Source organism: Parasteatoda tepidariorum, chromosome 3 (assembly GCF_982258835.1).
Source record: "Parasteatoda tepidariorum strain Cologne lab strain chromosome 3, Ptep-v5.0, whole genome shotgun sequence".
In the NCBI taxonomy this organism is placed as follows: Eukaryota; Metazoa; Arthropoda; class Arachnida; order Araneae; family Theridiidae; genus Parasteatoda; species Parasteatoda tepidariorum.
The window spans coordinates 81,776,355-81,801,075 of NC_141757.1; the positions used below are offsets into that span (position 1 = coordinate 81,776,355).

At 26.6% G+C, this 24,721-nt stretch overlaps 1 protein-coding gene across 2 annotated transcripts in view; it reads right to left on the reverse strand.

The window, feature by feature from the left end:
* Positions 1–209: 209 nt before the first annotated feature.
* LOC107447970 (aurora kinase C) overlaps positions 210–24,721 on the reverse strand; it is a 30,162-nt gene continuing 5,650 nt past the window's right edge. The window contains exons 1-9 of one of the 2 annotated variants that reach the window (XM_087160304.1): positions 16,163–16,230; positions 15,211–15,552; positions 12,496–12,584; positions 6,021–6,135; positions 5,431–5,510; positions 3,803–3,941; positions 2,467–2,847; positions 1,243–1,340; positions 210–557 (exon numbers count right to left, since the gene is read on the reverse strand). In XM_087160304.1, coding sequence (XP_087016430.1) covers position 557; positions 1,243–1,340; positions 2,467–2,847; positions 3,803–3,941; positions 5,431–5,510; positions 6,021–6,135; positions 12,496–12,584; positions 15,211–15,537 — 1,230 coding nt within the window. In that variant the 5' untranslated portion in view covers positions 15,538–15,552; positions 16,163–16,230 and the 3' untranslated portion in view covers positions 210–556. Of the gene's footprint in view, positions 558–1,242; positions 1,341–2,466; positions 2,848–3,802; positions 3,942–5,430; positions 5,511–6,020; positions 6,136–12,495; positions 12,585–15,210; positions 15,553–16,162; positions 16,231–24,721 lie in introns of those variants that run through there. The other variant, XM_016063026.3, reaches the window with a different exon arrangement.

Here is a 24,721-nt window from a genome sequence, read left to right on the forward strand (position 1 = left end):
GAATGATCTCCAAGAGGCCTGCAAAAGCTGGAATATATTCAGAACAAAATACTTTGGGGACCCTTAATCTATATGAAACTAAACTTTACTTTGAAATCAACTTAGTGCAATTATTCAAATTTGTTAATATTTCCAAAAAAGTCAAACACCTAACTTTTAGTTCTATAATACTTCAGTTTAGTATAAAAGAAAAACAAATTTCAAAATACTTACAGATTGTTGAAATTTTATTATACACATAAAAAGTTTTCTATATATACAAACACAATTACGCAATTGGACATGAAAAATATTAAAACACAAGCATGATGCAAAACCCCTTTTGATACATTGAACAGAATATCAAGCAAACATTGCTCTTAAAATATCAATTTATATATATAAATAATCAATACATTAAAATTGTTGATTTAGTCACAAAAATTAAAATTTTATAATTTTATGGCAAGCTATGCACGTTTCAGCGTAAAAATCCCTGATCAATATTCTAAATAGCAACAGATTTCTCATATGAAAATCTTTCAATATTCCAGACACTTGAATCAGGTCATCATTTCCTGTAAAAATAAATATTCTATTTATCTTTCAAACACATATTTTAATTTTATAGAAACAAATGTTCATACATGACTAATAAATAAATTAAGGCAATATTCTTCATTAGCAGATAAAGAAATAAAAATACACTTTTACAAATTGGAGATAAAACAGAATACAACCATATATTTGTGAAATGTTGAAAAATTAACCTTAGTAGTTTTAATAGTTTGCCTCAGATTAATATTAGGACAATTTGAACTTCACACTACTGAGGCCTAAAATATATTGTACAATAAATGGGAACTTCCTCATCAGACTTCTCTAAGAATACAAAATTTAAACAGTAGGTGAAATTTATTATAATTAAATAAAAATAATAAGTATTCACACGTTGAAAAATTCCATTTTTTTTACGTAGTTATTTATATCAAATTGTGAAACAAAAATACAGAATGGGTAGTTTCTTATTAATCTGTTATGAATTGTTCATAATAACCTATGAAAACTCAAAAACTCTTACAATGAAAATTTAAAATAATAGGAAATACAGGATATTATTTTCGAAAAATTGTTTTTATGAAATAAACACAATTATATACACATATAGATGCTTAAGAATTAATTTTTTTTAAGAATCGAATATTGGATACTTCTAATTAATATCAGTCAAAATACAATAAATTGAACATAAGTATTACTTACTAAACATTTGGCAATTTTTCTAGTTTATTTTCTAGCAACCATGGATGAGCTAAAACCTGATCAACATTCATTCGTTCACATGGGTTTTTTCGTAAAAGCTAAATACAATGAGAACAAGTTAATATGGAATGAACAGTTTATTTAGAAAACTATGTTATATTTTCTAATGTTACACTTTAATGAAAGTTGCCAAGAAACTCAATAAAAGGAGAGAGAAAAAAAAGCATTTTTGATTGAATACAAAATAAGGGATAAAGATATATAATATAAAAATGCTAAAAATTGCAGTATATATTTGCAGTAAATATTTGCTATTAGCTCTTAATTTACCAGAAATTTCATATTATAGTTTCATTTTCTTTCTTTCTTTTTTTTTGTATTCTACCACTATAAAATTTTTAAAAATATTATTTATCAAGAATCTAGTATTTTCATAACTATTTTAGAAAAAAAGGAAACAAAACAAAATAGGTTTCAATTTCTATAACAACAGGAACCAAGATACACTTCCCTCTTTAATAGTAGCTGCAAACTGTATGTGATATGCACCAATAACACCATCTGGTGTACACTCAAGCATTTAATAAATGGCCATTAAGAGTTTGAAACTATAACTGGTTTTGATACCTTGAATAAAGTACAGCATTACTTCTGAAATTAAGAATTTTATCTCACTGGCCAACAAAACGATTGTTTGAACTTTAATTTTTATTAAAGTGTAATTTTCTTTCCAAAATTATATTTTATCTGCAAAAAAAATTCTAATATATGGCGGAGAAATCTGGTCCTTAACTAAAAATGGAGAATACAAAATTGCAGCTTTCATATAATTAAAAGAAAGAATTGGACTTCTCAAATTTCTGGAATGCATGAAAGAAAATCCAGTGAAAAGAATTTTGTTGCAAAGCCTTTTACTAGTTGGATTTTGCTGAATCAGATTTATAGTGATTGGAAAAAGAAATAGACAGACAGGGTCTAGAAAGACTGTCACAGAGGAATCTTGGTCTAGGTCCATCTTGGGTCATTATGGTAAATATGATAACAAGAACCTTGTTTGGAGATGTAATAAAATACATTAACAGTAGCAAAGTTTTTAAAAAATTAAACATTCATTTAGATTTTCCTATAACAATTGTTTTTCATAAACATAGTTAAATATTTCTATCCAATCCCAAATATTTATTAAAATACAAACTATTTTTGAAAATCGAAAATGTTGATTACCTTGCAAATGAAATCCTGGGCTCCACTGGATACAGATGGGGGAAACTTAATTGCTGCACGGCAGATGAGTGACTGTGTAGTAACCATGCATTCAGCTTCAAATGGTGGTTTTCCTACTAAGAACTCATAGCACAAAATTCCAAGACACCATAAATCAACCTTTTCATCATACTTTTTATTCTCAAGCATTTCTGGAGCAAGGTAGTCCAAGGTACCACAGACAGTTGTGCGCCTAGAAGATGGGGCGTGAACAGACCATCCAAAATCAGCAATTTTCATTTCACCATTCAAACCCAATAGTAGGTTTTCCGGCTTGATATCACGGTGAATAATCTTTTTTGAGTGGCAGTATTTCAAGGCACTAGCAATCTTAGACAGATACTGGCAGGAAATAAATATTGATTTGTTATTAGAAATATAGGAAACAGGAATTAGTAATTGGGTTTAATATTTCTTTAATCAATTAATTAAAAAAAAAGTTTTAGAAAAAAGCAAAATTTATGAATAATTAAACATTTTTGTTTAAGAGTACTTTTAATTCACCTCAATGAATTTTTAATATTTTAATTTAAATACAATAAAAGAAATAAATTTATAATTTTCAAAATGATAAATTTACCCATAAAAAAATAGGTACCTTATGCGTTTAAAATATTAGATAAGTGAAGGTCCACTAAATTCTTAACTTTATTTAAATTCCTTAATAACTCATTCAAAGCATAAAAGAAACTAAATAATCTACAAGGTGATTGGCAATTAATTTTATATTCTTTTGTGCAACACCAAACAAAAGCGTGAAGTAGTGTTTTTTTGCATGAATTTTACGTTTCTCACTGACTCAATGCATTCTTGATGGGTGTGAACCCGGTTTTATTACCATACAAAATATTATTATAAATTTTTTTACCCTGCTTTATTTATTTACAAAATAGTACAACTGAAACCAGAATGATGGGCCAGTTGTACCATGCAAAGTGCTGTAAGCAAAACGTTAAAATTGAGAAAGTATATAAATAAATCACAAGTTTTAACCTATATTATTGAATAAAAATTGTTTTGTATTACTAATTTATATAATATAGTAAGACAAATAGTGAAAAATTTTCAAGGCTGTCAACATTTAAAACACAATCGAAACAATTTATTTTCAATATTTTTTGATGGTGTGTACAAACAATGTATAATTGATCTGTTTTAGTCAATAAACATTAAAATGATTTTGCAAATTCTCCATGAATCTTGACAGAACACAGAAGGAAATTCATCTTAATTTACAAAAGCTTTTTACAGACAAAATAACAATAATTTTTAATATATAGTTCATGAAATTACTTACAGTTGCGGCAGTTTTTTCATCAAATCGTTTACACTTTTGTAAAACTTTATACAGTTCACCACCAGGGGCATATTCCAAGACTAGATACACTCTACTATCATCATAGAAATAACCATACAGCCTCAAGATATTTGGATGCCTAAATAATAGCATTCGAAAATAAAATTTGTATTAAAAATACACAATCTTTAACACAAAAAATATATTACATCAATTAACCCAAAACATATATTAAATTTTTTAACATCATTTCAAAGTAATTAAGAGATGTTATTACAACGATTCAATTATCCTAAACTTCGCTTTTTAAATCATATAAATGATTGACAAAAAACAATTGTTCTTCAACATAAAGAAATTTTGATAAATGTATCAAACTTGGCTCATTAAAGCAGAAAAATCGATCTACATTTGTGAACAATAAAAGATTAAATTAGAAAAATTCTTACAATAAAAAATCGTTACTCATACAAAGTAAGAAAATAGCCTTGTAAATTAATATTTGAGTTGTCGGTACATATTTATTACCTCTTTTTAATCTGTAAAAAAAAAAAAAAAATAAATATTTATGAATTTTTTTTTGATGTAATAAGTTTTATAATTACGAGCAAATTTTTTTTTTTGTTTTCTTAAATAGTTCCAGAAATAAGGCGAATTATGCAAAAAGTGAAATTAATATTTTATGGGGACAAATGTTTAGACTGTTCTCTTGATAAAACTATTAGAAATATATTTTTCTGATTGCAGTGACTCACTTATAAAAAAAGAAGATATTAATTCAGTGGAAGTATATTTTAACAGCTTGAATGTGATCATTGGACGCATATAATTGGAACTATTTAATTAGCATATTCAAGGTTATACCTTCATTTGTTACATTATAAATATTTCCGCCTATTTAAAGAAAGCAAATGTTTCTTAAAACTTTTTTTAAAATATAGGGAAAAAAATTAAAGATGCATCCTAATTAGCAAACACATTAAAAATAGATATATTTCTTCAAATAAATTTTCCTCTTAAAAAAAAAAAGAAAGAAAAGGAGAAATTTATAGTATTTTATACAGATTAAGATTTTAAGTTTAAAGCATTTAGATAATAATAAGAACAACTTTTGTATTTTAATGTTACAATTTCAACTTCACTAAATTCCAAGTTTGATATGAATTTACCAATTATTTTGTATATGTACAAACTATTGTAGATATAACTTAAAAAACAATATAATGCACTATATGATGAGGAAATCATATTTCATCAAAAATGAAACTGAATAGTGACATAATAACTTAATTTTATCATTAATTTTTTAGAACATATTCTAGATATGTACATCAACAAAACTTCAGTTTTTTTTATTAAAATAAATTTATAGAGGTGGAATTACAACAATGTAAAAAATAATGTTACTAATTATTCATAATTTTGAAACGTCAAAATTAATATTTAGGTGTGTTATACAAATACTAATAGCTGAAAATTTTATAATAAAAAGGTGGCATACCCTAAAATTTTAATTATTGATACTTTTCTGTTTTCTTATAACATGACTACCTCTAAATTAAAGGATTTCATGATTAACATACCTTGCACTAAAAAATTCAAAACAATAAAAACTCAAAACTGTTTACCTTAGATGAGACTGAATTTCTATTTCTCTTCTAAGTTGGTGTCCAACTTTATTTTTCTCCAATTGTGCTTTAAATAAAACCTATAATTAAATTACAGAGTTAACAATACATACATAATAATAATAAAAACATAAGGTAGAGACAAAAAAATAAGAAATTTTTTTAATATTAGCATTTGTAAAAAAATATTGTTTTTTATTATTTAGTAAAGATAATTTTATTAAATAACTTTCATGTTTTTATTAGTTGTTCACATGATTAAATAACTTCCTATGTTTTATTAATTTAATTTATCAAATTTATAAGTGAACACGTACAGAAAAAAAATCTATAACTTACTAATTTTTGTTCTCAAAATTATTATTGTGACTGTGTTTCTAATTAATATTTATCAAATTCATAAATAAAATTTTATATTCTTAAATATTTACGAACAAAATTTAATGTTGGAGCAAAATTTGAAAACAATATACATTACAAAGAAAAACCTAAAATGTGCCGAATTAAAACTTAATGTTACTTTACAAAAATATGTTAACTACATCAATAAAAAGAGTTATAAATAAATTATAAATGAAATACAATCTTACTTTCAAAGCTACTACAAATTTTGTTCTCTTTTCTCGAGCTAAATATACATTTCCAAACTTTCCTTTTCCAAGTGGGCGACCTATATCAAAGTCATCTAAAGTCCATTTTTGATTCCTAAATGGAAGCAAAATAAACAATGAGAAAAGAATACACTAAAAGTAAAAAAAGGTGTTAGAGACAAACATAATTTCATGGAGAAAGTTAAGGGATATAAATAATTCGAATTGTTTTAAAGCAAATTGAAACAGCAAGCTTAGTTTATTGAACAAAAAAAAGTTCATTTTAAATTGTAAGCTCTAAAGGTAAATAAAAAAGTCAAGTAGTAAGTAAGCAGACTTACAGCTACGAAAACTCAACTTGAAATTAGTACATACAACCCAATTTTTTACATATGCTTTTGCACCAGACTTTGGATTTGAATTGTTTAAGCTATCTTTTAATTTTAAAAGTTTCTCTTTAGAATAGACATTAGATCATAGTAAACTTACATATTTTTTTTAAAAAAATGTTTGCTTTAGAAGGATAAGTGCTCATATATCTACCTTTTCTCAACCCAAAATGTAGATAAAATGCAAAAGCATTTAATGCAGTGCACCCCTATCAATTCGAAAAACAGTGGAACCCAATAGATAAGTTTTTAGACCAGAGAAGGCTAGTAAATTTCTTTTAAAAACAATTTTCTACTGCAATCAAAATAAGCAACATGACAAAAATCTGTTGTGTGTATAATAAAATTTTGTAGGGATGAGTTTAGCTACTGATTGTTAAGTTTTAAGAATGCTTGAAAGATAGTTTATACAGATATTCTAAATATCTATTTTTAGTCATTAGGCATTAATAAAATTTCTTTTTTTAAATACAAATATATTCTTCAGAATGAGAACCTTCTGATTTGTTTTTAATCTAGGAAATCTCTAAGGGGATGCTCAAATTTAAAAATTATTAAATGTAACAAATAAAAAAATCTTAAGATATCTATTTTCAATTTCTCTCAACAATTTTGGCTTTTATCAGAAGGCTAAAAAAAATGTCTTAGATAGTGGATTTACAGTTATTAGGTAAATTTGGGTCACCACCTGAAATCTTTGTAGGCATTGAATCATCTCCAATTAAAATAAATTGACATAAACTTTTGGGAGAGTAACAAGCAAGAACCATCTTTTTAAAGCAATGCTACTGACAGCTTTATTGCAGGGTTGGCAGGTTTTTGACATGTGACAGTTTTTGACAGTTTAAACCATGGTTTAAACCGTCACGTCAAAAACCTCACTGTCAAAAATGTCGAAAATGTCAAAAACCTATATTTATATGTGAAATTTAATTAATACATAAAATTTATATATTTTTTATAAAGGATAGTGTTTCTAAATATGTTCTAGAAAAAATAAATTTTAAATTTTGAAAACACTTATATTTTGAATAGTAACCAAAATCTTGTACTTTTGAAAGCTCACATCTTTTGTAATATTATGTATTCATTTTCATGTGTTATTGAAAATCTGCAGTGATATTATTAAGAAATTTATTTATAACCAAATTTAGTGTATAGTATAGATTATACTAAAAATTAGACATTTTTAAAGATAAACATTAGCAGTTTTGCACATTAGACATCTTTTAAAGAAAATTCTTTTTAATATTCTTTTAAATCTTCTTAATAATCTTTTTAACATAAGACAATACAAATTTAAGTGCTTTCTGTTAAATACACAGAGTAGTTAGTGTCGATTTACAGTATATTCAGCCTATTCATTTACTATGCTGAAAATTTAGTTTATCCAAATACTTGTGAATTTCATTTTGCTGAATACTATATACATAGTTTTGTTGAATATCTAAATATTCAGCTGTTGAATAATTACTTCTTGCTTTCAAGATATGCATTATTTGTATTCTTAATACAAGTGGGGGAAAAAATTAAGAGGTAAAAATTGTTTTAAAATGATAAGTGTAATAATTATAAATAAATATAATAAACAATATGAATTATATTTATCATTATTCACAAATATAACTACTTTTAAATTCAAATTAACAATCTGGATAATAAAGATATTCGGTATAACATTAAATTTTTTTTTCATACACTTGTATTAAGTTTGTATTTATACAACATAACTTGTAAGTTCCTTATAAATATTAGTTATATGTTCCTTATATGTCAAAAATGCATAGTAATAAACTTTTAATTTTCTTAAGTATCAAAAAATCATTTCTTCATTTTTTTTTCAAAATATAAATATTTAAAAAAATTTTGTGCAAAATTTTTCTGCACATGCATTTGAATATAAATTTCTGAGATTTTAAATCTGTTATTTTACCATAATTTTAATTAAAAAATATTTTAAAACCTGCTGATTACCTATAGTATAATTAAATTTCAATATAATGCATGGCAACTGTTGGTAGTTTTGAAGTTTATATATTTTTTTGGCAAACTTTAGTTTTTGACATTTTTGACGGGTTTTTGACGGTTTAAACCAGTATTATACCCTTGTCATGTCAAAAACCACTTTTTGACGTCAAAAACCCAACCCTGCTTTATTGTATCAAATACAAAAAATTAAACAAGAATTTTTACCTTTTCCCACTTATATCAAATTAAATACACTTTAATTTTAAATCGCAGTTCGAGATTATTTAACAAAGGACCTAACCTATAAAATCTTTTACAAAAGTAGTTAAAAAACTATGCTTAGTTTTCCCACTTTTATGAAAGAAAAAAAAAATTTATACATATATCGGACAAATTTAATGAGATTTTGTAAAAATGTTTGTTTTATAGCGGGTTATATTTAATTTTCTAGCAGTCGTTGAACAGCAGACCCAATCCAGAAGACAAGGAAGCTTTTGGATCAAGTATTGGGAGAAATTCGCCTTGTGGAGAACCTTTTGAGGAAACTAACCCGCATTACAAGGAGAGTAAAACAATGAAAACTTTCCATGGTTAGCTGGACAGCAAAAGGACTAACTGATCCATCTATCACTGACGATATTTTAACTCAGCATTGCGGTTGGTGAGAAATTCATATTGACCTCTCATCGCTGGGATTTGAACCCAGTTCATTTCATTGACAGGAGAACACTTTATCCTCTGAGCAATGATGACTCTTATAGCTGGTTTAAATATCTATTATATATAATTCTCTTACGTTACTCCCAAATTTTGGCTGTATTTCTTTTCCACCGGTGGCAACATTTGCTTTGTTTTGAAAACACCAAAGCATTCTGCCTTTTAATTATGTGTTTCTGATCTAATATATATAATTCTCTTACGTGGCTCCCAAATTTTGACTGCAGTACTTTGTACAACTAAATAACATTCTTTTCACAACAGTTAAATATTTACTTTATTTTCTTCATTCATAGAGAAAACAGTCGGCAAAGAATTCTGTCAGGTTAAAAAACATTTCGCTAAAAAAATAACGAATTCTAAAAGAAATAAAAATAAACAACTTAAAAAATAAAAATGCTGTTGCCAGCCATAGAATTTCCTGAAAGTTAACTTAGCAACATAAATCAAAATGACACAGAAGCGCAACTAGATCAAAATTATGATACCTGAGTGCTTGACGTAACAAATCCTTCAATTCTAAAAGTGTTGTATCGCCAAATGCTCAAATTAACAATTGTGTTCTTAAAGAAATTCTATAAAAAGTTTTAAATATACAACCTACTTCTACAACTGCTTCTTGAAGAACTTGGCTCATTGATTTAAAATATTGTTTTAATTTTACAGTACTAACTTTACTTCTACTTTAATTAATGCTATGACGCTCTTTCAATACATTTTACAACTTCATGCTACATTTGAGGACTTTAGGTTGTTTTGTGGTTGAATACTGACATTTAGAAATGTGTACATAAAAAAAATAATATTTAGAGGTTAAGAATTGCCTCAGAAAAATTTGAATTGTTAATAATGACTTAAGCAAAAAGTTTTATTTTTACTGACAAATACTATATTATAATTTTAACTTTTTCTATGACTATACTCATTTTCTTACTCTTTTCTTTGTTTTTTATACCTTTTATTTTTTTGGGATAAAATAAAAAACTTATAGTTGTTCTGCTTCTGAACACTGATGAAAACACAAAATGATGGGCTTCATCAGCAATCAAAAATATATACATTTATTTTACAAATTCCATATTATTAGGATGGCGCCCTTCAGAGAATTAAAAATACAAAAGTATCTTCATCGAAACCGATGCTTTACATCCGGCGTTCAGTGGCAGACTACTATTTCATATTGTTTTACAACACATGGCTTTAGCCCTCTGGTGGGAAAGACTTTAAAACAAAACTTACAACAGTTACTTTTCTCAACAACTGAAATTTAGAATAGTGTGATTAAGAAAAATATGCGAACAGTTTACAATTTCAAATTAATATTGAAATGTACAGGTTTAGAATTTTCTACAGTGAAAAGTTTTCGGAACTTCAGTATTAAAAAAAGTATACAAAAACTAGACGTTAAGAACGTATCCAATGAGCGAGCAAAGCGAGCATTGGATTGCGAAGCAATCCGAAATGAACTGTGAAAGCAGTTCCGGGGGTTGGTGAGCGCCAGCGAGCAGGGGGCGAAGCCTCCTAGTTTATTGAATTATTATTTTTTTTAACAAAACAGAAATGAAACAATAGGATTAGATTTAAAGCAAATTCAAAGAAAAAGCAGGTTGGACATGGAAGCAATCATTCTTCAGATATTAGTTTTAATAGTAGAAGCATTACTAATTTTATATAAATTCTTTTTAATTTGTATTGTTTCTAAATCAATGGCTTTTCTTTTCGTGAAACTATAATAAAATGAAAAGCACTTTGATATAGTACAACTAATTTATTTACTGGGCTTGACCAATCATAAAATCAGCCTTCTTTCATTATAATCATTTTGAATTGTTTCATTACTCTTTAAATACTTCTACTTATTCAAAATAATTATTTTATATTACGAAATTTTTAAGAACAAAATGTTTTCTCAGAGAAAAAATGTTTTTTTGTTCTGGAAGTGTTCGCTTCTGGAGAAAAAAAATATATAATAGGCTGATACAATCATTCAAGCTTGAATGAAATAAAAGAAAAAATGCAGATTGAAATTGAAATGAATATGCTGTTTATTTAGGTTTGCAAAAAACCCGGGTTTTTGTAGAAAACCCAACCCGGGTGGGCTTTTCATGTTTTCATGGGGGCTTTTTCAAAAGAGAGGGCAGGGATAAGTACCCAATTTTAAAAAAAGCTTATTTTAATATTAATAATTAAGTTTAATTATATAAATTGACTTCATATAGATAATTAATACAAATAAATTGATGTGAAAGCCTGAAAAAAGTTTCTTCTGACATCACGATACCAAATGATATATGTACTCACATACATCACACATTTGAAACTTATTTTAACACAGGATTACTTTTTATTTATATTTTAATCTTAAAAAATATTTGAGGAATATTCTTTATTTGCATAGAAAGCGAATAAATGGCACTGAATAATCAATGACTATACAGTCAAATCTAGTCAGCAAGGTGACTCTCCAGTCTCCAACACAATTAGTTTTTTCACTCAGGGTGCGTAGCCAAATCTTTGAATCAAAAATAAGCACTTTTTAAAAACTTTTCAAGCATTTTACAAAAATTTTCAAGCACTCAAAAAATCCATATTCAATCAATGATATTATTGAAAAACAAAAACTTTTTATAAACAGTTTTAGCGTTGAAAAAACCCAAAAAGATACGAGCGTAAATCGAAACAATCAGTACTTTCCCACATCACCGAGTGAATTCAACTTCACCCTGAACTCAGAACAAAAGTACCCTTACCCCATACGTCAAAAAAAAAAGTGTTAGAAGTAAAATAAAATAAACAAGAATAAAATTAAAATAAATTAAAAAGATAAACATTTCATAAGGATCAGATATTCTCTATCCGAATTGGAGCACTTGGGTTTCAGTTACTAGTGTGCGCGCATGCGCAAGTCATAACGTGGGTACGACATGAAGTACGCGTGAATGATTACATAGCAAACTCCCCATTTTTCATTAAATGCATGGGATCCACCAGATATCACTGAAGGGGGAAAAATTATTCGGATAAATAGCACTTTTTAAAAACGCCAGCTGAAAAAAACACCTTTAAAAGCTTTTAAAAACGAAATACCCCAAAAAGCACCTTTAAGTACTTTTTACAAACGCTACGCACCCTGTCACTATAGGTTAATTTTTTTTTTAGGCTAGACTACATAAATATTTCAATAGAACAGCTCTTTAATATAACAGAGGATAAAAAAAAAATCAATCTTAGAAAAACCCACTTTAGGGTGGGTTTTACTGGGTATTTCAGAGTGGGTTTTACCCAGTAAAACCCAGGCGGGTTTTATTGGGCAGGTGGGTTTTTTGCAACCCTGTGTTTAATAGCAAGTCCAAAGAATCGTATGGTGTGCCACACAATAAGGCTGGATTAAATTTTTTTACCCATTTTTAGATTCAGAGCTACTAGGAACAGATGACTTATGAGCAGTTTTTTTGGTTGGAACTGGTACGTCTGGTTTTTTAAATACATCCTGGAAAAGAAAGAAGAAAAAAAATATGTAAATAGCATTCAAGCATTAGATTAAAAATTAGTTAAAGATTTTGATTAAAAAATAAAACTTTATTCATAAGGCAATTCCATATTAAATCAACCATAATTCCATATTAAATCAACCATAACCTATAAAAAAAAAAAATTTTTTTTTTTAGGCCAATGATTTAGATTTCTATGATTTTAAATAAATTTGTTACATCTACTTCTTACGTTAAAAATAGTAAGTTTTATATTTTTATAGTTTCCAATAAATTCTGAGTTATAGGTTTATAATATTCACAAATTTTTTTAATACTTAAAAAACTAACTTGAGAACTATTTAACCTAGAGAGCTAAATTTTGTTCAGTTTTTAATGAAATTTTATAAAATACATAGCATAGTTAAATCATTTAAAAAATATTTCGATAATAAATACATCAAATTAAAATTTATTAAAAAAATTTAAACTTTTTCTTTAGCATTGTTTGTGCCAAATTTCAAGATGGTATTCTTTTTGGGATCATGAAAAAAAATAATAATCTAGCATTAATAAAAACCACTTACAATGTAAACCTGGTTTTATAGCATCTGTTATAGATGTTACCCTGCTTTTTGGGTCAAGTATGGGAGCTTAAATTTTAAAGTTTGTGAGTGGAATTTTTTTTTACCACACTTTAATATTTGAATGTTAGAATCATTTAAAGAACCTATCATTTATGGAATGTTACAATAAACTGGCTTGAAAATCATTTATCTTTCTTGAATCTAATGATCTACGAGATGCTTCGAAAGAAATGTTCCAGAAACTTCGAAAGTGTATTCTACAACGTTGCACAGGGTCTACTAAAATGCATTAGGCATTCTAGGTTAAAACAAGATGGGGAAAAACAAGAACAAAATTGACTGAAGATATTCTGGAAGTTGATACCGAGAATATCAACTGCCCAAGACACATCCCCATACTTTTAAATTCCTTCAATATTTGAATTAAAGCCTGATTTTGATAATAGAGGTAAAGAAGAGTATAATAGTTTTGCACAAGGCCATTTTAGATCCACCCTTCTATCATTTACCTTGGGGTGTCCAATCCAGCACCTGTTTAACTTTTGAATTTTCCTGATAGTGTGTGCAATCTATAACCATTTGCGCTCTCTAATTTTTAATTTTCTGCTGCTGATTTTGAATAATTCAGTGTCAGAAAATTCGTGAAACCATTTTATATTAAGAATTCTTTTGATACATTAAGAAATATCAGAGGTATATTTATATAAATAATATTTATTTGCAAATGTAAACTAAAAAGCAAATCAGCAAACAATTGCTGATATTGAGTGCTATATTGTTGAAATTGTAATATAAAAACAAAAAACAAGTAAAGATTACACATTTTTCCTAATAATGTCAGTTTTTTTTAAAAAAGAAAAGAGCGAGCTTTTAAGAATTGTTTTTTCCCCCTTCATATATAAAATGAAACAAAGAAAACTATCTTGTTTTGAAAGCCTTAAATCATAAAAAAGTACACTCTGAAAAAGGGACAATCATGTAAGATGGATATTAACGAAGTCTTAATTAGTAATCAATGAGCTTCTACTTCTCTACAGAGACCCACTTTATATTTATGCCATAGGACATGTTTGAAAGCTCAATCAGTTTCTATCAAAGCTTACAAAATTGCATACATTGGACAGTAGCTTTATGAAGCAGACGATTATTAAATCAATTTGCAGAAGAAAAAAATAGGATGATTGTTGTCGTAGAGCAGCAATGAGAAAAAAAAAGGCAGGAATTTTATTTTAAAGCTCTCTAAATGATAAAAAACAATCAAATTCTGAAAGCAAATTTTAAATTTTTTTTAAAAATAGTTTTTGTCTAGATTTTGGCAAAAATAGTTGCCATTCTATCAAATTAGTTGTTTTAATAGTTTTATTAGTCACCAGTGGCTACCTTGGAAAAATTATCACAATTATTCATTTGAATAAGATAAGAGATAAAAAATATGATATTCTTATTAGAGAAAAATATAAGCAATAAAACAAAACTAAAAATAACCTCAGTATTAAACATTAATACTGTCAAATATAATTCAAAAAATTCAACTGTAATTTAAATCTAAAATAAATGTAACAATTTATATAAATATTAAAAAACTATGTTGATAATAGTTACAAATAGGAATTAGAAAGCTATTTTTTGCCACATGTCTTAAGTTCTTTGAAAAGTTTATGAAAAACTTACACAAATCAAACACTGAACTAAGAAATTTGTTATTAAAAATTTCATGTAAAAATTGTATTACTAAATCATCTGTATGGAAACAAGGGGATCAAAATAAAATAAACTTTAGAATTTAATAAAGATTTGTTTGTTTTAAATCAAATCAGTTAGCATTCAAATTTTTTTCCATAAAACTTACAATTTTTAATTCAGCACAAATTTTAATGTTCCTTTCCTTATGACAACAAGAAACATACTACAAGAGCTTGTGATTTCTAAATTTAGTTATAAATTAATGAATTAAGATAAATTTTCATTTTTAAATTATGAGATAATTAACATTAAAAAATAAAGTAAATTTAAAATAAAATGTTTGAAAAATTAAGTTTAAAGAAAAAACTAAAATTACCTCATCTTTAGAGCAGGAACTTGTTGTAGGAATATTTTTAACACTTTGTTCATCACTATTGGCTGCATTTTTACCGGTTAAGGTTAGAAGCAAAGTTTTGTCGGGATCATTCTCATTGCTTGCTTTTGTTGAGGCTAATGGCAAAGTTTTATCACTGTCACAGACATTGCTGTCATCTGTATTTGTAGGATTGTCAGTTTTAAGAATTTGTTCATTTTTAAAAATTTTCTTTCCAAGTAGTTTGTCTACAGCTTCAGATCGCTTAGCACAGTCAGCCAGTTTTTGTCTTAGAGCATTTGCTGGTACTGGGTTTAGTTTAGGATGCATTGAACTTGATGGAGCCTTTAAGAAACAAATTAAAAATTTCATACAATTTCTGAGAATCTATATTAATAAATATATTAAAGGATATTAAACTCTCCCATTGATACAAACATTCAGTGTCAAAATCTCTCCCCCTAAAGTTGGTATATTTAGTGTTTATTAGTATAGAGCAAAGATATTTGATCGAAGTTAGGGAAACTTTCAACAACTTGAAAACTTTAAACTCTCTCGATTCAATGTAATATTTATAAAATAATATAGTCTATTTTATATTCTTTAATATGATCGCAGGGTTCATTCTAGACTAAAAAAAGGGCAGGGTGCTAAAAATTGAAAAGGGCACTATACTTTTAATAAAAAGGGCAGCAAGTTTAAAAAAGGACATTGTATTTTATAAAAAGGGCAAATATCTTACCCTTCTTTGCATAGTTAAAATGAATAATTATATATAAGTTTACTTTTATCACTAATCACAATTATAATTATCAAATGTGCAACTACAATTTTCCAAGGAAAAAAGGCTACAGTTTGAATTGAAAAATTTAAAAAAAAATTCAAACGAGGTTTTTTTTACTTTATCTCAATATTTCTTAGTTCACTAAAAATATATTTAAAATTTTACACATACCTTTGAAAGACCTGGGGAAACAACTGAAATTTTTCAGATATGTTTTTCTTTCTCGAGTTGATGATTAGAATAACTATTTTTAGATAAAATATGAATATTAATCTTGAAAATAAACTTATTATGTATCTGGCTCTCCCTTATAAAAAAATAAAATAAACTGCGTTTTTAAGCTTAATTGTTGAAAACGAAGTTCTGAAGTATATACATAAAAAACAATATTTACAAAAAAAATTGCAAAATAAAATTCATACTTCCAGTCATTTTAAATAAAAAATACTGGAAACTTTATACTTGAATTCAGTCGCAGCAATAATATCAAACTTACACGTTAATGGCAAATGTAGTAATATTTCTTTTAACATTAGTGTTCTAGTTTTTTTTTATCAATAAACCTAATAATATATTTGTTGAAAATTAAAGTCGTTCAATTATTAGAATTCATTTGAAAATAAAAAAAACTAAAACTTTTAAAAAATGCCATTTTTATCAAATCATGCAATACAAAAATTCATTTTAAAGATAAATTCTAATAAAAAAAAAACTTCAATGCTCGCAGAATGAAAGTAAGAAAAAAATTTGTGTTGAATTAAGTAATATAAATTCAAATTAAATATTTTAATTGAAGAAAACTTATAAGTTTTCAACAAAAACCTAAAATAAAAACAAAACTTATAGTTCAAAATAAAATTCAATACTTATTTGGTAATGTACTTTATTATTTCATTTTATTAATTCTTAGATTTTTTTATATAGTAAACGTTATCTTTTTTTTTTTATCGAAAATGATTACTTAAGCAACAAACAGTGAGCAGTTTAAAAATTCACGTTTTCCACCACTTATGAATTTCTCAGGTTGCTATCATATTGCATTTAAATTAAGGATTTAATGAGCATTTGGCACTTTAGTCAAAAATTCAGTTGGTTAAATGAGCAGTCAAATATTCCTCAGAATATTTCTTTAAAAATATATTTTTCTGAGTTTTTTTTCTTTCTTCTTTTGAATTTGTATAGATATGATAAAAAATATAAAATTGTATTTTGACTATATTATAGTATTGTTTATTATAAGAAATAGTTTTAACATAAATTTCAAAAATTTTAAAATCCATGTTTCTGCACATGGCTTGCAAATTTATCTTCTAGAAGACTAAGGGAAAAAAGAAAGTTGGAAAACTAGATTACTTTATTCTGAACCACAAGTTTTTGAATTACTGCTTTTTTTTAAAAAGAAAAATTATTTTTTTTTAATCAGACAAATCTATTTCGTTATTTTTTCGATACTTCTAATTCTGAGAATTGAGAACGATTTTTTTTTTTTTTTTTTTCTATTCTGTTTCAGAGCATTTCTGTTGACTTAGTTCTTTTTTCTTGACTTTTTCTGCTGCTTTTATTATAACGCAGCATTTTAACAAAACGTCTCATACTATTAATTTATTATCACTCTTTCCCTGTACTGTTATATAAATAACTGGAAATATAGAAAACTGATTTTCAGTGTTAAAAGTTTGTTTTAGGAACCAAGAACAATTTGTTTTTTCGGTTTTTCTTTTTCATTAACTTTTCTTTTTATAGGCATTTTTATTATGACACAGCATTTTTTTCAATGAACGTTATTAATAAACTTTTCTTTAAAAAAAAAAAATGAAGAAAAAAATTCCTTTTTGCGTGTTGTAATAACATTGTAGTTACAAAATCACGTGGAAAAGTATGGCAATTCAAAAAAAAAAGTAATAATAATTACTTAAATTTATGCTGAACTCAGCAAGAATAAAGTTTGTCGAATGTGAGATTTAAAATTCGCATGTCGTAATGAAATTATAGGAATTTTTTATAGTACGTGGGAATGCATAGCAATAACTACCGAAAAAAAAAAATAGCTTAAAAGAAGAAAGAAAAGCAAAAAAAAGAAGGAAAAAAATTACTTAGATTTAAGATTAAATTGTCACAAATAAATTGCACCAAAAAGTGTTTATTGAAATTAATAAAAAATTCAGGATTTTCGAAATCACGTTACAAAGTGGAAATAAGTGTTTAACAAAATAATTTATATTTACGATGAATTCGAATTAAAGAAAGCGCGTTAAACATACGTTTACTATTGAATCTATTAAAATTGAACGTGTCAAAACGCGATGACTCAAAAGTGCGATTAAAATTTTTTATTGTGATCAGTAGCTCTCGCGGGCCGCACTACAGTAGTAGGCGGGCCGCAAGTTATGCACCCCTATGATAATTAATTGCAAGGAAAGGGTAAATAAGACTAAAGGAATTTACAGAGCAACAATAAAAAAATAATAGAAAATAAACTTTTTTATAGTTACGAAGTTGTTTAAAAAATTTATACAAATAAATCTGTGTGAAATCCAAATTAATGTAAGAACATTTTTGAACACAAAAGCGCTACCGAAAGCTAGAAACGCTACCGTTGTTTTTTAACACAAAAACGCAATAAACAGTTAAAATATCCAATACATGAGCATCAATTAAAATATTAATTATAGGAAAATAAGATTGCAATAAAGTGTTACAATAAAAATAAATTATGCAAAAAAAAAACATTAAAAAAGGCATATTTTTAATATCAAATCACCCTAAAAAGAAACTAACAAATCAAAGTACAAGCAAAAAAAAAAAAAAATAAAGGATAAAATCGCATATTTTTGTCTGCTAAAAAATAAAATAAATTATCCTAAAATATGAAACAAAGCTGCAAGACAACGAAAAATAAACGGAGAAATTATTAATAAAAAATAAACAAACTAATAAATAAAAAAACTTCTCAAAAACTAAGTCATTCTAAAAAAATTTAATAAAAATACTACCCAATAATCTGCATTGAAGCGAAGTAAAATCGTACTTCATCAATTCATGAACTTTTGCAAGAAGATAAGGAAAAAAAACCCGAAAAAAAAAATAATAATAAAAATGCACTTAGTCAAGATTTTCTGTTACAAAAAAAAAAATTATTATAAATAAGATGGATAAATAGATAAAAAAAGAAGTATAAATTAAGATGTTAAAGAAACGAAATTAATAATAAATAACTAAAAAAAAGAAAATTGCTTTCATGATAAATACTAAATCAGCACAAAAAGTAATACTATATATTAAAAAAAAAAAAAAGAAATGTATATAACTTATCTGAAGTGTAAGAAACTAACGCTCGCACTGTTCAATTTTCTTAACCATTGAATGACCATGGAACAGCCAAAGTGATTCTCTATTATAAATCACTGTCACTGTACTAATTATGCCCTGCCTTCAGATTTTTTTTTATCTGGGTATGGATGCACCTAATAAAGATCGGTGTGGAAAAAAACATTTTTTTCCTTCTTAAATTTCAATTTCGAAAGGGGAAATGTCGCAAATTACGTTATCAAAAACGTACAAGTACGTTACAAGTAAAATTACGTTTTTCTATGACAATTCCATGACTTATCAAGTCTGGCGCGTACGGACCCTGTGATTAAGAGAAATAAAATAAAACAATTAAAGCGATTACAAATTATTATAAAGTAAATAAATAAGTTATTAAAAAAGATTCATTTGCGACCGCAGCACTTTTTATTGTATTTAAATTAACATTTTAAGTTTTAAGAAGAATCAAAATAAAAATTTGCTCATTATATTAAAATAAATTCAATTTACAATATTTACGACGCACGATCTTACAAACGCAGAGTTAGCAAAGCGATAACATTGATATTAAGAATAAATAAAAAGCTGAAAAATATTAAATGAAAAAAGTTTGGTATTTAAATTAATCTATCTAATATTACAATGCGTTGTCAAATCATGGTATGTGATATCCGAAATTGCAATAAGCGCAAAAATAAAGACCAAATTTCTATAATAACGAGAAAAAAATAATTTAAGTAACAGTATAGAAGTGTCATATTTAAATATATGGAAAATACAACATAGAGTTATTGATCGGCTTGGTAATTGTGATAGTGTCGAATCAAACACCTCATTTGAAAAATATCGTCAAACAAACGAGTTACTATTGAAGAAAGAAAACCATTTCTTAATTTATCAATTTATTTAGTTCTATTTAAAATGGGCTGCCAAATTAAAGCTGCATTGTGATCATTCAGAAAAAGAAGAAAAAAAAATTTCCGAATAACACATGTTGTATCTTCAAATAAATTTCCTTTTTTTATATTTTTGAGGTACAAGCATACAGCTATAAATAAATTTAATACTTTTAAATAAAGGAAAGCTACGTATTTAAATTTACCGATATAATTACATCACTCGTAATGTCTGTTCAGTTATGAGTAAAAAATTTAGAAAAAATTCTAAATGTATGAAAGGGGGAAAAAAACGAGAAATTGAATTAAATATGCTTCATCTACAAATAAATTGTGTGCTTGATTCAACTTTTATGAGGAGCAGTCATACCTTTGCACACACTAGTAATAACATAAATAAACAAATTAATAAAAAGATCGACTGCTAGGATAAATTCTAATGAAAACGAGAAAGTTAGAGGTTTTATAGCGCTAAACAATATTTTAAAAGAGTAAAAAAAAAAAGAACGGATATGTTTATACTCCTGGCAGCGTGCCAACGAAGAATGAGAAAAATATTTAAAAAAAAAAAAAAAAAACTATCGTTTGCTAATATCTTAAAATAACTTGTAATGTAACATAACTTGAAACTTATTATTGTAAGAATTGTATTGCGTCATTGTAAAAAAAAAGTTTACTTTAAAATTAGATTTTTTTTTTTTTGTTGTTGATAAAAAAGCCTTTTTATTTCGTAGTTAATTGTCTAAGTCCCGTCACTTTTGAAATCAACAGTAAAAACTTCTTTCTTCCTTCAAAAGAATAAAGCTGGACAGAGGGGTCCAGAAGCTACATGAGAATGTATCTTTTATCTATATGACCTAGTCTGACCCCTAAAATTGTCTACAGGCCTTGTGAACAAGATTTCTTCCCTTAAAAAATTCTTTCCAGGAAAACTCTTGCCAGGCCTACTGACCGTCATCATAGCAGTATGGTTTCTTAAAATAAGCAATACATCCATTTCTAAGAAAAAGAAACTTTTCTAAAAAGAGAAATAGGAACCCACACAGCTGCAGGAGGGGTTGCATTCCCCGGAGGAACTTCTTGGAAGATCTCTTATTTAAACTACTAACTTCAAGAGGAAATAGTAAAGAGGGGGGGGGGGGGGGAGCTTTTCGGAATCTCATTTACCCATAGCTTTTGAGCTAGAGGGAAGACAAGTTGATTTCAAGAAAAGTATTACTAAGCGGGGGGGGGGGGAGAGACAGGACAAAAAAATCCTTTCTTACAGGAAAGTGGTATCTTTTTGGAGGGGACACAACAGGGCGCATTTAATTATATCAGGGCAGGATAAAAGGAGTAAAGGGCAATAGCCTGTAAACCCCGCTTAGAATGAACCCTGATTGATCGCTATTACAGTGATCTACCTAATATACCTTAAATTCTGTTTGCTATTCCATGGATGAAATGTTATTTTAACTACCAATAGAACAACTGCACTGAATGCAGTGTTCTAATTAAGCATTTTTCGAAGGTCAGCCTGCTCTAGTTGCCATTTGATCTCAATTAATACACCCTCTTTCCCCCTTTTTGTAAAAATAAGCCACCAACCCTTAAAAATACTGTTTTTAATTCATATTCCATTTTGAAAAAAATCCACTGTTTAAATAATAATTACACACTGGTAAAATTATCTGTTTATTGGTATAATTCCAATTACTATTGCAAATATTTACTTCGTTAGAATAATTCTCAACTGGTTAAATTTTTATAAGTATCTTTTTTTGGGGAAAGAAGAGTAATCCGGGTTCTGTCTAGGTTTTTCTGAGCGGGACCTATTTTGTGAAAATGTAGACATATTTTGTGAAAATTAAAAATTATATGGAAAAATCAACACAAAAATATGGATTTATAGTTTCTTACGGGGGATAAAAAAAATAAAATTTAAAGAAAAAGTATTTTGCGAAACTAACGTTTTTCTGAAGTTAAATTTGTGAAGGTACCACTAAATGGTAATAAATTTGGCCTGGACAGACCCCTGGTAATACATTTATTAAGTGATTTAAATTTCAAAACAATTTTTTTTAAATAAATACCTTTTTTTATTAAAAAAAATGCACTTTTAATTGTTCATTTTCTCATAATTTTCAGTTTAAATTAGAGAAAAATAAAGTTATTTATCAATTAATAATTTTTTTCTTAGTTTACTTTAAGCAAAAAAGTTAATTATTTTCCCTAATTATTTTCTAAGCTACAAATTTTTATCTTATTCTGATAATAAGAGAGAATTACTTTTTGAAACACAGACATAAAAAAGTATGAGAGGGTAATTTAAAAATTTTAGAGGTAAAAATTCAGTTATTACATTAATACTACACAATTTGATAAATTTTTACCGTGCTTAAATGAGAGCCCTTTTCAGAGAGAAGCACCCTGTCCTTTTTTATTCCTCCGGAGAACTCTGTTGTTCATTTTAAAAAAGCAGCTAAACTCTAACTTCATACAAAATGTTTCTAATGACAATGAGTCATTTGATTTATTGAATTCTATAAAAAATTATTTAAAAAACCACTATTGCTTTTGATGTTACCAAATTCCTAAAAAAAAAAAAAAAAAAAAAAAAAAAAAAGGGAGTTACAAAATTTTAACTTAGACAGTCCTTGATAATGATAAAAGACCAAAAAGTTAATATAATTTGTATATAAATTTGCATTAATAATCAGATGAATAACACACTGTCATTTTAAAATTGACATGCAGTCAAGTCTTTTTTGCATTCAATAAAGGTCCAAAGGATGCCTCACATTCTTCGCTAATTTTTTTTCAGTGTGTACATCAAACTAAGTAATCACATTTTTCTAGTTCTAAAATTTCATTTATTTAATTTGTAAAGTGTCTCCATTAGTATTTTTTCTAAAATCAATTTATTTTTTTTTTTTTTTTTGTACAGTAGGGAACCGATTATCCGGAACGATCGGGACCATCACTATTCCGGATAACTGATTTTTCCGGTTTTCTGAATCGCTACAAAAAGCCGTTTTTTTATTGTTAAACCCAACTAAAAAAATTTTTTTTTTAGGAAATAATCTTGAAAAGAAGAAAAAACGATGAAGTAATACACTAATGATTATTTCCAAAATGATGGTAAGGTGAACATCTTTCAAAAAAGAAAGAAAAATCCTAAAATCTTATAAGGAAAAAAAAATTTTGTTTAAAAAATGGCGGGAAAATTTATCGAATTTCGTTCCGGTTTTCTGATTTCCGGATAACGGGTTCTGTACTGTATTTGGACATGCGTCATTTATTAAAAATCACAACCTAGGACAACATTATTCTCAAACATATTTTTCCCTTCCCATGAAACTTTTTTCATCTTAATTGCATTTAAATCAACAAGTTGTGTTATAACAATTTTGTTAGTTTCCTCATTCTAACTAAAGTACAGCATTGTTATGTCCAAATCAGCAAGTGTTCTCCCTCTGCCCTTTGATCCCAATAAATGCACTCTCTAGTCCTTTTTGTAAAAAATAAGCTGCCATCGATTAAATATATTGTTTTTTTATTCACATTCCCTTTAGAAAAAAAATTATTAATTCACTGTTCAAATAATAATTCACACACTGGTAAAATTAGCTATATTTATAGGTTTGATTCTGATAACAAATATTCACTTTGTTAGGATTACTTTCAATTTGCTAAATATTTCTAGTAAGTATCTTTCTCATTTTCTTGAATAAATATCTTCTTTTCAAAATCACCTTTAGAATGTTAATTTACTAATTTTCAGTTTAAATTATAAAAAAAAAAAAAGTTTTTAATTTGTAAGTTGTTTATCAATTAGTCATTATTTCTTTTAGTTTACTTTTTTCCTTGAAAAAGAAAAAAAAATGTATGCATAAAGATTGTCTCTTAGCATGCCTTTAATTATTTTATAAACTACAAATTTTTCTCTTATTTTGAAGAATTATATTTTAAAATATACACATATAACAGTATAAGAGGGTAATTTAAAAATTGTTGAAGATCAAATTCAGTTATTACATAACATTAGGACATTTTTACAGTGTTAAGTGAGTGCCCTTTCAAAACTCAAAGTGGCCTTTCCAGAAAGGAAGTGTTCTGCCCCGTTTTAGTGGAAGAACTCAGAATTAGTCCTGAATATTATTTTTCTTACAAGTGTAAATATTTAAGGAATTTTTGTAAACATATGATATATCATAAAAAAGGTTTTTTTTTTTTTTTGATAAACCATTATGAGTGTCCACTGTACTAAAAGTAACAAATAGCAACAAAATAAAGGAAAACACCGTAATTAACGAAATTGCTAAAGGTTAAAAAAGTGATCCGGGGTAATTTATGATCACTCTGTTTCTGGGGTAAACAATGATCACCTAAGTTTTATTTTCAAAAAAATTATTTTTTTTTAAATTTGAGATATGGACAAAAATGCTTGTACACTTTACTAAAGTATAATTACATTTACTTAATAATAGTTTTTCGTTTAATCTAACAAAATAAGTATCTTCTCTTATAAATTAATATATTGGCT